Consider the following 15,385-nt stretch of genomic DNA (forward strand, 5'->3'; position numbering starts at 1 on the left):
GCACCAGCACAGTCAGGAAGTGTAAATGCTGTCTCCTGGTGTGCCACAGACACAACCAGACCTCCAAAGAAGGACGAGGAGAACGGGAAGAACTACTACTTTGTTTCCCACGACCAGATGATGCAGGACATCAGCAACAACGAGTACCTGGAGTACGGCAGCCACGAGGACGCCATGTACGGGACGCGGCTGGAGACTATCCGGAAAATCCACCAACAAGGCAACATAGCTATACTGGACGTTGAACCTCAGGTGTGTGTGTGTGTGTGTGTGTGTGTGTAGGTGTGAGGGTGCATGCATGCATATTTAAGCTTCTAAGTTTTACTTTTAAAACCTATTCTCCATCAGGCCCTGAAGGTCCTGCGGACAGCAGAGTTTGCCCCGTACGTCGTCTTTATTGCTGCACCAACCATCACGCCGGGCATCACTGAGGTAGGAACACACCAAACACTACATACATTTGAAGGAACTGGTGACACTTTACATGTTTCTTATTGTTCAGATCTCACGAAAAGACCCAAATCTGATGAGAGCTCCATTGTTGTCCAAAATCTATTAAAAACACATCAGTGAGCCACGGTGTTGCCCCGGTTGGCACCTTTCTACACACTGTAGTTTATTTTGACTCAGTCCCACACACACTGTCTTCTTCCCTGAAGTAGTCACAAGAGTGGATTAATCCCCTGCTGAAAATAGTTCCCATTAAAAACACTGTTTCCTCCTGGTTCACTAGCTACATTTTTTTAAAGAATGTCCTAACATTTGCTAATTGCTTGTTTTGTTCAAAGTACAAAATCCCAAACATTGAGTTTGCTAACATAAATGACAGGAACAGCAGCAAACTAAGTGAATATCATCATGAATTCAAAAGCTGCAGGCGTGTCGATAAGTGATCAGCTGTCCAAATACCTGCTGATCAATTGTCTGCTGATCCACTAATGGTTTAATGGAAGTGTCGCCTCTGAGACATTTAAAGTGACACACATATTTTAGCTTTGAGCTCTTTATTACTTTATGACATCTCTAGCATGTGAAGCAGCACCATCTCAGCTCTTCGCCCGTGTGTCTGCCTCTCTCATTCCTCTCTGCACTCTTTGCATGCTGCATGTGTTTTTTCCTTTGGCACCCCCCTCAGATGCCCAGGTGGTGTCGTACGCTGCCAGTAAGTAAGAGCTGACAGGCTAGAGAGCGTGTAGTGTTATTTTTAATGATGCATGTGTGTGTTTTCCTCCCCATATGCTCGTTTGGACGGTTCCTGTTGGTAGTGCCTCCTTCTGTGTGTTTTCCCATTCATTCCTCCCCCCCACACACATTGTGCTGTAACCTCCATCCTGTCACACTGTGGGTCTAACATGATCCACTGTAGACAGTGAGGTCAACTCCTGGTGACCTCCAGTAACACAGTGTGAACAGAAGAAAGAGAAGACGCACTCGTGTTTGTAAAAAGCAGTAAAAATAATGGATTTAAGATCAAATTTAGCGTTTCATGTATGAAGCCTTGAACCTTGAAGTTTGCATGTCCTCCCCACTCTTGTGTGGGTTTACTCCAGATACTCCCGTAGGTGTGAGTGGTTGTTTGTCTCTATGTGTCAGTCCTGGGATTGGCTGCTGGATGGATATATTGAATTTAATGCCTGTCCCAGAGCCTATAGAGATGCTTTAAAATGTTTGTGTCGTCCAGTCAATAGTCCTAAAACCCAAAATAATGCAATTAGCACTGATTCAATCGGAGAAAGAACACACACGTGTGTGTAGGACAGAGACATCAGACGAGGAAATTAAAGCGCTCACATAACCCACAGTCCTGCCAGTAGTTTCATACCAGTCCACTGGTGTCCAGGTGGTCGTAACACAGCAACATAGAAGAACACAACTAGAAGGAAAGGTGGATGTAAACACTGCAGGATTTAAAAAACACTGACTTTGAAACGTTTTCTGAGGAAAGAAATGCACTCGACATGTTTGTTAGAGGTCAAAGATACATCCGATGAGCTTTTGGTGCGTGACTCTGTCGTTGTTGTTGTTATGTTGCTTGTTTTCAAGAAAGCACAGAGCAGCTTTAACAGCAGAGCAGGAAGATTAACTGTAAAGAGAATTACACAGTGATGAGTTCTGGCATTTAACCCTTTAACACTCAAAACGTCCGCCTGGACTTTTTTGCTTAAAACCTCCATGGAGGTTTTATCACACGGGAGGGTCGTCTTGCTGACATTCTTCTTCTTTTCTTGCTCTTGTGAATGTTGTCTTTCACCATCTGTCTGTCTTCCCCAGAAACAAAGGGGCTTTTTGCGGGCTCCCGAGTGGAATTACCGCCATGACACCATATTGACTGTAAAGTGCAATGTCTCAGCTTTCAGAAACCGTTGGAATTTTTCAGATAGAGAGACAAAACTAGTCAAATGAGCCACATTGACAACAAAAGATTTCACCGTGTTTCTTTCGCAACTTTCGTCTCAGATCCCGCAGTATGTCGGGGCCTCATTCTGCCTTCATCGGTGTGTAACACTGCTCTTCCTCCTCCAGGACGAGTCTCTCCAGCGGCTGCAGAAAGAGTCGGAGATTCTGCAGAAGACTTACGCCCACTACTTCGACCAGACCATCATCAACAATGAGATTGATGAGACCATCAGGCACCTGGAGGAGGCCATCGATCTGGTGTGCACCACCAGCCAGTGGGTTCCCGTGTCCTGGGTCTACTGACCTGACCTACACCACCCCCACCCCCTCCCAGCATCAGGACCTTGGCCAAACTCCCAGCATTCTCTCTTCAAAATAAGAATAAACAAACTAACAATTAACAAAAACACTCTCTACACTGCACTCGATTGAAAACCCCCTCAGCGTACTGTGAAAGCGACCACAGCATTCAACCGAGATCCTCTTGAACGCTGCACAACCAACCCGCGGTGGCCGATTATCGGACTCTTGCCCTGGCAGACGACCTAGTCATAGTGTTGTATAAAAAACAGAGTAAACAAAAGTGAATATTGTCATGTCTGTACTAGCTAGGAGGCAACATTTCTGTAGATGTTTGTTTTAAAGAGACAGTACTGTTCCTACCCTCTGCTGGCTCTCCGCCACAACCCTCCCACCACATTGTAGTCCTGTTGGGTGTTGTAGTACTAAAGCTCGTGTAGAAAGACACTGTCAGTGGGTATCCTGTCTATCAGCAGACCGAAGCAAAAGCACACAAACACACTGCAATGTCTTCTCATCTGTAGATCACGTCCGCAGCCCTCATTATTTATTCATTCCTGTTCTTTTCCAAGCTGGATCACATCCTCTCATTTCCTTTTATTAGCCTTCAGTACAGTTTTATCACACACATTCACGCCTTTCTACCTACCTACATACCAGGTACTGTCTCTTCTAAATAAATCCATAAATGTTTTAGAGATTTGAATGAGGTTATCATGCATGTGGACATTTGCAAGCTTCCATGCTGTCAGTCAGTCAGTGTTCCCCGTGTCCCTCTGTAAACCTCCAAGAAGAATACAAAAAAAATGATATATACATTATGTATAAAAACACATTCCAGCTGTTTGGAAAAGTGAACTCAGCCAAGGGAAGCAAGAGGGCGAGAAAAAACGTAACCGCGACGGAGCAGAACGTTGACTTGACACCTATGCACATCCTTTGCATTTCGGGTGACATTTCTAAACCACAGATTTATTAAAAAAAAATAAAAAATGATCAACCATGTAGTGAGATGTGTTTGTAAAAAAAAAGAGCAGAATGAAATAAAAGTCTTGATTTTTCTCTGTTTGATTTGTCATACGCAAGTAAGGAGGAACTCCACCTTATTCCTCATTTGCTGTTTCAGAAATGTGATGTCCAACATTATTAGTGTTTCGATCAAGTTTAAAATTCGACGGAAGATGAAATGCTGACTTTTTTTCTGAAACTGTGTAACTGTCTGCAAAGGAAGTGTACACCATCCATTCTGCAAAGGTGACACTTTGCGAGCGAAGGAGGCAGCATGTGCATCTGAATAACCATGTATATGAATATGACAGACTGATAGACAACTGCCCTTTGTGTAAATGACTCTTCAATGATAAAAGTTCTTCAGTATGAACAATTTTTTAAATATATTTCCTTTTATGTGTTGGAAAAGTGAACCTTGGAGTGGCTCGTCTTTTCTTTGCTTTCAAGTATGACAGGAACAGTATCTCTTTCCTAGAGGTCCAGACTGAGCAGGGGCAGGTACCACAAGTCTAAGTGCAACAAGGGTGACTGTGGATCGTCTGTATCACAAAGATGATTAACTGCATTTTGAGTGTGAATTTAACTATTCAGTACTATTTTTTATTTTATTTTTTTTACCTAATATGGGTTCAAAATGACTTGTAGGTACAAAGGGGGAACTCACATTTTGGAATTGGTCCAGTAGATCAGCAGCCAGAGACCCTTTTGGAAGAGCCGTCATAGCGCTCTCTGCAAACACACCAGACTCCATTGACAAAAACATGAATTTTACCTTGAAGAAGAACACAGGAGTTGCTGGTTTACTGCTGCCTCCATCAGTTAGTTAGTTTGTGTTACTGACTGTGTGACATGGTGTTTTGAAGGGCTAACCCTAATGTAAGCCCAAAGATAAGATTAGTCTTTGTGCATGACTCGAGCCCCAGAGGCTGGACAGAGGAGACTGCACAGAGGCACAGAGGCTGTACATGCATGGAGGACATGGAGAGGTAACCACCTACAGCCTACAACAAACATCATGGGGTAAGCTGGACTAGATCATCATATCACTGAGCAAAAATGGGCTTGTCCAGGTTTCTCGCAGTGATGCATCAACATGCTGTATGTACCACAGCAGAGGGTTTTGGAGCATAAAACTCACTTGAGCCAAATGTTTAATCAAGTAATTGCTCAGTCATCCAGCAGAAAATGTATCGCCGAGCACTTTGATGATTAATTAATCATTTCCCAGAATCAGAATCAGCTTTATTGGCCAAGTCTGCGTGCTGATTTTTCCGTCGCTCTCAATGTACTCACATGGATACAGACATGTATGAAAAAGTACAAATAGAAAAAGCAACCAAACACGATATCTGTTTTTAAGAGGAAATGATGAGATCTAGTTCCATCACCTGAAGACGTTTCAGATGATGAAACTCTGCTTCTCTCAGTCTTTAATGAGAACCAATTTGCTATATTTGGGTTGTTGGACAAACATTTGAAGACGTCCCTTTGGACTTGTGAATAGTAGTTTTCACAGTTTTCTGACATTTCACAATCATTTTCTTGATTAATCCAAAAAAAATAAAAATATCCGTAATGAAAAGAATCCTAAAGAATCCTTTGAGCTTTTAAACTGACTTTTAAATGGACTGAATGTGAAACAGTCCTGAAGCTTGTGTATTTCACTTTGCTCAGCTGCTGCATTTAATGATTTCAATCAATGCACATTAGTGATTAGAATGAACCGCAGCAGCCTGAAGAGTGTTTTACTGGTGAGTGAACCCAAATCATGAACATTTGGAAAAAGAGGCACCGCAGACTGTGGACAGCTGTTTTTATTCACTTAAATCTCACGTTTTTCACACTGATATTCATTCGAGGACCACAGAATCGGATGTTACTGTCACACCTGTGTGCGCCTGCAGGCTGCTACACAGAACTTTCACCTTGTCTTGACTTTGGTGGCCCAAAAGCACTAGTGTTTCCATTTTTTTGTCCAGTGGACATTCACAGTATTGCCCAAAAGGCATTTGTCTGTAAAACCAGTTATCACTCTTTCTGTTGTATATTCTTAAGCTATGTGCGTTTAGTCTTTGTGAAAATGTTCCAAATCCTAGAAAAGTCATAACATGGATCCTGACCTGGGAGCCAGACACTTTTTTGCTGCGTGCTCCAGATGATCAGTTCTCACTGGACAAACATCTGCTCGTTTGCTTGTGTTTGCCACCTCATATTGTGGCATCAGTGTGAAACAGAGGCCGCCTCATAACCAGGTACAAACTCCTGCTTTAAACTGCATCCAATAAAAAAGTGGAGCAGAGCCGATGCTGAAGAGCCTTAACGCTGCATCCTCTCCAATGTCCAGCAGGGGGCGACTCCACTGGTCTGATTGGATGGAAGTCAATGAGGAAATGAGCCGACTTCTCTCCTGATTGATCAGCTCAGTGAACGTTTTCCTGATGAGTTTCTGCTCTCAGTCGCTAGTTTACAGTCTTCTTCAGCACAGCAGGACGTTCATTTATTAAATAATGGTCCATCTATAAGACAATAGACCAGGAAGAGCTTTAGACTGGGACTACCTTGAGACTAGCCTATCAGAGGTGGGGAAAAAAATCAGCGGAAAGAGGACATCTGTGAGATCACAATCAGAAGATGCAGGCTACTGCCAGATTAATGTTTCGACAGTATCATTATCGTTATATCGCTCTCTGCACACACACCAGACTCCATTCACTAAAACAGGGATTTTAGAGAACAGCTCTGCTTCTGCTTTGATGTGTTGTTGTGTGACTTTGGTGTTTTAAAGGGTTATTTTGGATCCAACACAGGAATCACACATGAGGACAGTGACCATTATGTGTTATGTAGTGGTGAAAATGATGTTATCCAGTAAGTCACAATGAGTCTCACACGGGACTAAAGAGGCTGTAAACTTGTTAGTTGTTAGTTTGGCTTGTTAGCAAAATGAGGGCAGACAGGGAAAGTTAGTTACACATCCACATCTGTTCAAATCCACTTCCCAGGAAGGGGCTGGTATGTAACTGTGAATTCCTGGAAAGTACAATGTCATTTGGTAACAGTCACGGGGAGAAATAAAGAGAAAGTGCTCAATTAATTAATTCCTTGTATAAGCTACAAAGTCCTTTAATCAGTGCATGGCAGGAAAAATGACAAATATGTCTGCGACACGTCAACAAATATGGAGAAAAACAGTTTCTGATAATAAATGAATATTTACTGTTCATAGATCTGTGTCACTTTTCCACTCATCTATTTGTAAATTGCTTGAGAAAAGGATTTTGGAAGTTAACAACACAAAATACTGCAGCTGTCTGAGAACAACAGAAACTGTGTCTTTCTAAGAACCTTTTTTAGGAAATGACCCGATTTTCCCACAGTTAACAGTGAAATTATAGCAGTTACTACAAAGTGGATGCACCAGTGAATTAAAGACATTCTGAAGGCACTCATTCGCTGTTACTTTTCTGCAGCAGCGGTCCAGGGTAAAAACAGTTGCATTAGAATGGTGGTAAATGAGAGGGATGAGATGCAGAATCCAGCTCCCCCGGTAGTCTTAGTCCCAGCATAATCCCACATTAAAAAGGGCAAACGGGCCAGTGTGCAGATTAACTGGTGTTCACAGCTGAAACGGGTCACAGAACAGGCACGTTAAAAGTTCAACAAATGTTTTTATTTAGAAAAATATATCATGTGGTGGAGCCTTTTGTCTAATAACACCACTGACTGGCTGTCAGACCAAACTACTTACATTCACCAGGGTAAAAAGAAAGCAGTGGCTGGAGTTACAACAGGGAATTCATTCCTTCTTTTCAGCTAAACAGAGCATATCAGTGTGTGTGTGTGTGTGTGTGTGTGTGTGTGTGTGTGAATATCCTGGAAGCATTTCTTATCTGAAAGAGACCTGACATGCTTTGACACTATTCCCTCGCTCATCCATGACCTGACATATGGCGATCACACCCTGTGCAGAGAGCACGGGTCCATAAGAGGAAAACAGTGCGTGCATAGATAGGAGGCAGAAGCAACGAGAAAGTCCCTCCATTACGTTGTAGCATACACAAGCAGTAATGACACTGAGCCGGCACGCAATAAGAAGATTAATGCATTTATGGAAAAGCTGCAGAACCTACATTTAGAGTTGAATGAATAGAAATGAGCAGAGAGGACATCTGTTTAGGAGATAACTACAGGAGCTCTTATCTCTTTAACTTTACACATAGATGTGAATGAAAATACAAAAAAAAACACTCATAATGGACTATGTAATGCTATGAATATTACATAATATTAATTGAAATTGAGCATTATGCAACAAAAGGTGGAGGTTCACTTATACATTTTCACCACGTCGCCACAGTAATCCACAGTTTGACATCAACACCCGGTTCTGTAATTGTAGAAATGAATCCTGCGACCGAACAGCTGACATGTATCAGACACGTAGTCGTGATTTCTCTTAGCTCGTCTATAAATATCATAGATTACTGTATATAAGCAGCTCATGTAGAAATAAATGCCGCCATGTCAGCGTCAGTCTTTCTCCTGAAGTTAATCGAGACTTTTTCACACTTGCGTTTCATCAGAAAAAAAAACAAACCCAAATGCTACCATATATTTGGCTGAGCACGCTCATACCAGCGACCACACAAGCAAGGAAGAGTAATCCTTACTGCTGTCACAGACCAGCGAAAGCATCTCTTATCTCATCGGCAATTTGAAAAACTACTCCTTGTTTTTTTGTTTTTTTCTTGTAGGTCAGGAAGCAAACCCCATTTCCACAGTTCTCATGTGCAGGAAAGGTAGAAACAAATGTCTGACTGGCCAATCAAACCAAAGACGAGCCACACCACAAGGAAGCAGGGAAGCGATCGGCTCGCCTGGGCCTGTCGCCCTCCGACCCCAGCAGAGAGCTGCCCCTCCTCCAGCTCCAGCAGGGTCCCGTTGCGGAGGCTCTCTGTGCCGTTCCCCATCTCCTCCCTGAGCTCCTGCTGGAGCAGCTTGGAGATGAGGCTGTTGAAGCGGTTCTCCGTGGTAGAGGCTATCTCCGAGGAGGCCGTGGTCAGGTTCAGTTCTCCGGGGTCCACGCACGTGCCGTTCACTTTGGCGAAGACCACCTCGCCTAGATCCAGCCCCGCGACGGAGGAAGGTGAGGCACAGGGAATGTCCCGCACCAGCTTGTAGCTTTCCATCCAGTCCTTCAGCCACTCGAGGGAGCAGTCACACTCCCAGGGGTTTCTGAACAAGTAGAGGCGGCCCAGGAAGTAGATGGGCTGGAAAACAGGGAAGGGAAGGGTGGTGAGGTTGTTGCTGTTCAGGTGGAGCGTGATCAGGCTGGTCAGGTTCTCAAAAGTGCCTTCCTCGATGAACAGCACTTGGTTCCTGTCCAGGTACAGGACCTCTAACTCCACCAGGTCACTGAACCAGGTCTTGGACACGTTAGTCAACTGGTTCCCCCCAAGGTTGAGCATCTTTAGGCGGCCAAGGCCCCTGAAGGCGAGCCTTGGCAGATCAGACAGCAGGTTGTCATTGAGGTAGAAGTTCTCCAGTCGCACAAGGTCCTGGAAGGCCTGGTCGTGGATCACATTGATGCGGTTCTCCTGGAGATTCAGGTACCTGGAATAGGAAGACAGAGATGTTTCTTTAGACTGAACAGAGAACGTTTCAGTGTTTTTGTTCTTCTAAATAAGCCCTTTGTAAAACGACCAAATCAAGGTGGTGTCAGCACATCTTCAGTTGAAGATGGGTGGCCAGCAGATCGAGGGGACCGCCGACAGCTAAAATGCAGGCAAAAGCAAAATTGAAAAAATTCCAAACCTTGATATATCATAACACACACACACACACACACACACACACACACACACACACACACACACAAGGGAACAGCACAACCAACCAAAGATCAAAAAACATGAAGCTGAAATGTCCAGCAGGAGAATAATCCTGGAGGGAGGAAATAACTGAGCTGTTGCTGTTTGGTGGGAGAAAGAGGCAAGGCACTCAGGAGCATGCATTAATGTCAAGTCCTTCCCATAGAAAGCAGGCCACAGTCATTTTTTAAGTTACTTTACAGTCTGTTCACACATTAATGCATGTAAATTGTTTTACTTTTATTAATTCAAGTCTTGAAAATGCTCCAAGCGCCTCTCGTCTAAAATCGGCTGGGCAGAAACACAAGCAAGACTTTCAATTCAGGAACCCTGAATGCCCCAAATCCTCCCACTTCGCTGTGTAACCTCGCTGTATATCCCAGTTGTTGATAAAATGAGACTAATGTGAGTATTATTGCAGTATTCAAACTCATTAGACAGTGAGTCTAATCTCACTCTAGCCTGTGACTTACTTGAGACTACCGAGGCCCAGCAGGGAGTTGTAGGCCACTGCCTCGATCTTGTTCCTCTCCAGGTAGATGTGAGTCAGGTTCTCCATGCCTCTGATGGCTCCAGGGATCCTTCTGAAGTTGTTCTGGAAGCAGAGCAGCTCCTTCAGTGCCGTCTGCTCTATGAAGATGCGGTCGGGGATGTTGAAGAGGTTGCAGTCTGACAGGTCAAGGCGCACCAGCTTCTTCAGCCCCGTGAACGTTCGTGTGTGGAGGTAACTGATGTACTCATTATGTGCCATTTTCAGTTCCACCAAATTGGACAGGCCCTGCAGGACGGAGGTTCAGCTGCGTGTTAATGCACAGACTTGATTATGTAGTTTCACAGGCTGCAGTTTTACAGCTGAAATAAAGTGAAGTGATCAGACTTAAATGCTCCTTCCATTCCTCATCAACATGACAATATTACTTCCTTTAGGGAGCAGGGTGGACATGACAGTTACTGTTTCTTGGTGCAGATCTGAATTTGAATTTCTGAAATCTGAATTTCTAAAAGGGATTCCTTAAAGAGGCGGTTCACCCTAAAAATATAATCCTATTTAAACCTAGTGGCATCTAATCATGCACACAGTTTTAGTTTTATTTTCATTTTTGCTGCTCAAAGCTTTGAAAAAAATGTAATTGCTAAACGTCAGGTAGAAAATACTCCCTTAATGACTGCCTCACAGCAAAATCAGTGTTTTATCCTGATTAACCAGGACATTGTTTCTGCGTAAAGCTGGTAGTTTTTCCTAATGTAATTCTTTGATGGTTTGAGCACCACCATTTTAATTCCAATCACCTCCATTATTTTGGAGTTACTGCAAATATCTCAAATCTCAGCAAACATCTAAAAATCGAGCCAAACGAAAGCATCTAAGTAAAACGTTTGTTTGTAGTTTGGAAGAACCATCCCCTTTTTGAAAATGCTTTTGTTGAACATGTGTTTTTCATTTTAAAGTGGTTGCTAAGTATTATTTGGTATTAAATTCTGGTGAATAGCACAGCCTTGATTTAAGTGTATGCTCCCTGAGTGTCCAAAATAAAAAATAGAGATGAATACAGACGTTCTAACAGCTGCACCAAATACTGGTTTTTCCCTCTAAATGTCTCAGAGATGTACTTGTAATGCAGTATTTTTTACATTGCTGTATTGGCACCTTTAGTGAAGTGGAAGAAGTACTGTGATTGTACTTTTGATTGTTTGATCGTGAGTACTTCTTCCACCACCGCTGCTTCTCTTAAAAAGAGGAGAAGTGCAATCAACTTCTATACAAAGCCTACAGCAGACCTTGAAGGCTCCAGGGGTGATGAAGGAGATGTTGTTGTGGTCCAGAGACAGAGACTTGAGGGAGGGCAGCGTGCCGAAGGCCCTCTCCGACAGGAACTTCAGCCTGTTCTTGTCCAGATTGATGGCGGAGGCCTCGCAGGGGAACTCTCTGGGCAGCTCAGCCATACCGACGCGGTCGCACAGCACGCTGCAGCTCTTCTCCTGTGTGCAGGAGCAGGACGCTGGACAGGCCCGGGCACACGCCCATCTGGCCAGGGCCGCCTGAGGCAGCAGGCACAGCACAGAGACTGCAAACAGGATGTGAGGAGGGCACAGATATTAAATCTATGAAATAACAACAACACTGAAACAGCCACTAAAGCCAGTTGTCTTTCAATGCAGTGTATTTTTCCTAGGGAGAGCGGAGTGGAGGCCAGTGGTCTCTACCACCAGGCCTCCGCTCAGCACATGGAATGACAGCATATTTAATCTAGCTGTCACAATACAAGGGTTATACAACTGGCACCTTCCTGAAACTAACCAACAAGGAGCAGTTTCACTTGTGCAGTGAAATGCAAGTTAAAAGGGACAAGTACAGTTTTAGGAAATAATCAACTAATAATCAACCAGTTAGCTTAGCTTAGCGTAAAGACTGAAAACAGGTGGAAACAGCTAGCCTGGACTCTAAAATAATCCACCTACCAGCACATCTAAAAACTCACTGATTACTACATTACTGTACACAAACCCAACTGTATAAAGCTTATTGAGCTTAAGTACAGTTCACTGATTTCTCTCTCCTGTCAGAACTTGACACTTGAGCACAATCGTCTCTGTATTGTTCCCAAATTAACCACATTGATACACCTATTTTTCCTCAGCAGACATTTTGACAAGTCCCAGAGGGAAAACACACACAGCTGTTAAACCAAACAAAATGTCTGAAAAAGCACTCAGTGCTCCTCACTAACTGGACTTTTCAGTTTAGGTCAACATGAATACCTACACATATTCAGTGTCAAGCTCCAAAGAAACTAAGGAAACCTGCAATATTCCTTTCTTGCCATTGCTCTCTTACACTGATTTTGGCAGCAACACAAGGACCCTGGCGGAGCACTGATTTGATGTTTGAGTCACGTTGAGCGGCAGGTCGAGGGCTAAACTGTCTCTTTGCCAGCTGCTGGTAAAACGATGATGTGATTAAGAAAGAACAGCTTACATCAGAGATTAACCCCCCCAACAATAGGTATTGTCTGAGCCCTGGATCCAGTCCACGTTCTAGCAGGAGTTCGGCCCTGCCTTTTAGTCTGATCAGTCAATCCATCCTTGTAGATGAAAAGATGGAGGAAAACCCAATTCTCTGGATGATTAATTCAAGAAAACCTTTGTTAAGCAGCAAACATCATTTTGAAATGTAACTACGGTGTGAGGAAACGATTTCCACCAGGCTGGTGTCAGTGGAGAAAGGAGAACAGCAGAGGAGCGAAGGGATTGAGACTGACCAGTGAAAGTGAAGACAGTCATTACTGTAGTCTCTCATCTGGGACATGCCAGGATTAACAGAGGTCTGAAATGGCACAAAAAGAGCACAGCAGGAATTAATCATGAACTATCACTACGAATTCTACAAATATGAGATGAGGTCGGTTGTTGGACGTCTAGAAGTGATCTAGTTTTAAGAACAATTTGACCTCAGTGCGACTCTAGACTGGTAAACTGGTGATTCTGATTCTGATATAGACTTTGTGGAAGCCGGTATGTTGACTCGGACGAGCCTGAGATGTAGGAACACGCAAAAATGGAAGCAACATACCTGTAGATCTTTCCAGACAGGTGAATCCATGTGTGACGAAAATCACCGTCCAGATACGTGAGCATGTGTCCATCCTGTCCGCCCCACATCAGTCTGTGCAGCGCACCTCCAACGGCATAACTGAGCAAGCTTACCAAACGCCTCTGCCCTACACAGGTCTCCGGCAACTAGTCTACGTGGTTGTGTTTTTACACTTCATCCTCCCCCAGTCAGTGTGTGTGTGTGTGTGTGTGTGTGTGTGTGTTCCATCATATGCACACACACCAAAAAGCCATCTCTTAATGGCAGTCAAATCCCCTGGATGGAGTGATGGAGGGAGGGATGGATGGAGATGGAGATGGGCGGTTCACGGGATTACAGAAGTACAGCGAAGCTCTCAGGATCTAACTGCCGAGGCAGAGCGGGAACTTGGTAACACATGGATTACACCTGACCCTGGCAACACACACACACACACACACACACACACACGGCGTGAAGTCGGACGTAAAACTTAACAGAAACGCAGATGCAGTTGAAATGGATCAGGGGGATCAGCGTGCCATCAGTGGTGTGATGTGATCTGATGTGATCTGATGGAGAGAAGAGATCAATAGTATCTGTTAAATAAGATTACTGTATGGTACAGGCCGTATGGGCTCCAGGGAGCGGAATCTGTTCGCCCAACGTGAACGTCCCTGAAACCTCATTTTCAGAATGACACAGAAATTATCCAACATGGCTTTAATGGGTGGCACTGGGTCAGTGGTTATGAAACCTACTCAGCACATTAGAGACCATGTGGCCTTTCGAAAGTAACATGAAAAACCTCCCAAAATTGGGGTAAACATGGTTTTCATGCAGGATGAACGGTATGTAACCACTGTTGTGTCTTTTCACTGCCTAAAAAGCTCCCACAGATGGCCAAAGTAGAGAACATCTGTGGAGGCATAAAATACAGGTCAGGTTTGTGTTTTCGTCGATTATTTTACCATCATTTCAACAGAACGAGGCTCTTCATAAAAAAATATGTTACTGGAAAGTTCAGCACACATTTCTCACCATCATTGCTGGACATGGGTTTGGTCTGCTCACCTGTTCTGGCTGCCTACAGCTCTTCTGAAGCCAAAACAAAAGAAGACTGCTAGTGTTAGGTGAAGACCTGAAGTATTTCAAACCTGGAGTTTGCTGCCTAGAGCATTTATTTATCATTAGGAAAACACGGGTGTGTGTTGATAACGGCTCAGTTCCATTCAAGTGACCTAGTGAGCGATGAAGCTGTCAGAGAACCAGCATGCATAGAACAAGGATCCTGAATCTGAAGCACCTACCTGGAGTTGATACCTGGGCTTGTCCTAATGCGACGCCTATAAAATGTCCTCTGTGAAAAAGTCAGTGAGCATCAGGTGCTGACGTTGGGCTGTCAGGCCTGGCTCAGGAGGGCCTGGCTCAGTGGGGCCTGGCTCAGTAAGGCCTGGCTCAGTAGGGCCTGGCTCAGTTACTCCCAAAAGTTGGATGCAGTTGGGGTCATGTGTCTGTGCAGACCAGTTCACTTCTCCTACGTCATACTGGAAAAATCTGTTTCAATGGGCCTGCCGATGGTGGGAGCATCAAAGTAACTTAAGCATTTAAGCAGCCCTGTTATTTTTCCGTACATTTAAGATGAGTTTAGCTCCCTCTATCGTTATTTGTGAAATATCCAAATGTATCTAGGACACCATGTTTTTGTGCTGCATCTCTCTACTGTGATCTCTTAGAATTCATTTGTTTGTGTCAGTCTGACACCACTTTGTTAATGTGATGTTAAAGTCATCACAGGTATTATTTGATCACCCCCAGTAACTAAACAGGACAGAACACCAGAGTTAGTGTCACTTTGGTGTTTCTAAAGCACTGCAGCACGTTAGGCAGCCTCCTGTATCTACTAGTCACTTAGACACCAGAGGAAACACTCTGTGTTTACATCCTCATTCATTCAGGAGGAATCCAAGTTGGAGGAGACTCTTCTTTCACACACCAAAGCTGTTTTAGGAGCAAGTTGGGGCTCAGAACACTTCAACACGCCGACTTAGAGGAGCCGGGGGGGGATCAACCGAGCAACCTTTTGATTGATGGATGATCCACAGCCATACTGTTAAATATCTTGCCATATAGAACACTTGTTTGGTTGCATTTAGGCTGTCTGCACTTTGTTGTTCAACATTTAATTTTTTAGAGTTTCATTGCAGGTTTGGGAAAAATAACACAACTGACACAG

The 15,385-nt window shown here is 43.9% G+C and overlaps 2 protein-coding genes across 8 annotated transcripts in view; one reads left to right on the forward strand and one right to left on the reverse strand.

Annotated features, from left to right (window-relative positions):
• Positions 1-3,758, forward strand: part of caska (calcium/calmodulin-dependent serine protein kinase a) — a 126,098-nt gene extending 122,340 nt beyond the window's left edge. For all 7 annotated transcript variants that reach the window (XM_070838765.1, XM_070838766.1, XM_070838768.1 and 4 more), the window contains 3 exons: positions 50-252; positions 349-432; positions 2,524-3,758. In XM_070838765.1, coding sequence (XP_070694866.1) covers positions 50-252; positions 349-432; positions 2,524-2,700 — 464 coding nt within the window. In that variant the 3' untranslated portion in view covers positions 2,701-3,758. The remainder of the gene's footprint in view (positions 1-49; positions 253-348; positions 433-2,523) is intronic.
• A 4,734-nt stretch (positions 3,759-8,492) lies between these two features.
• On the reverse strand, positions 8,493-12,860 carry nyx (nyctalopin). The gene is made up of 4 exons (XM_070838737.1): positions 12,839-12,860; positions 11,358-11,644; positions 10,052-10,356; positions 8,493-9,321 (listed from the first exon to the last, which is right to left on the reverse strand). Exons 1-4 carry the CDS (start codon positions 12,858-12,860, stop codon positions 8,493-8,495), a joined length of 1,443 nt encoding a protein of 480 aa, XP_070694838.1.
• Between the last annotated feature and the right edge of the window lie 2,525 nt (positions 12,861-15,385).

This window comes from Pempheris klunzingeri, chromosome 10, assembly GCF_042242105.1.
Source record: "Pempheris klunzingeri isolate RE-2024b chromosome 10, fPemKlu1.hap1, whole genome shotgun sequence".
Classification (NCBI taxonomy): domain Eukaryota; kingdom Metazoa; phylum Chordata; class Actinopteri; order Acropomatiformes; family Pempheridae; genus Pempheris; species Pempheris klunzingeri.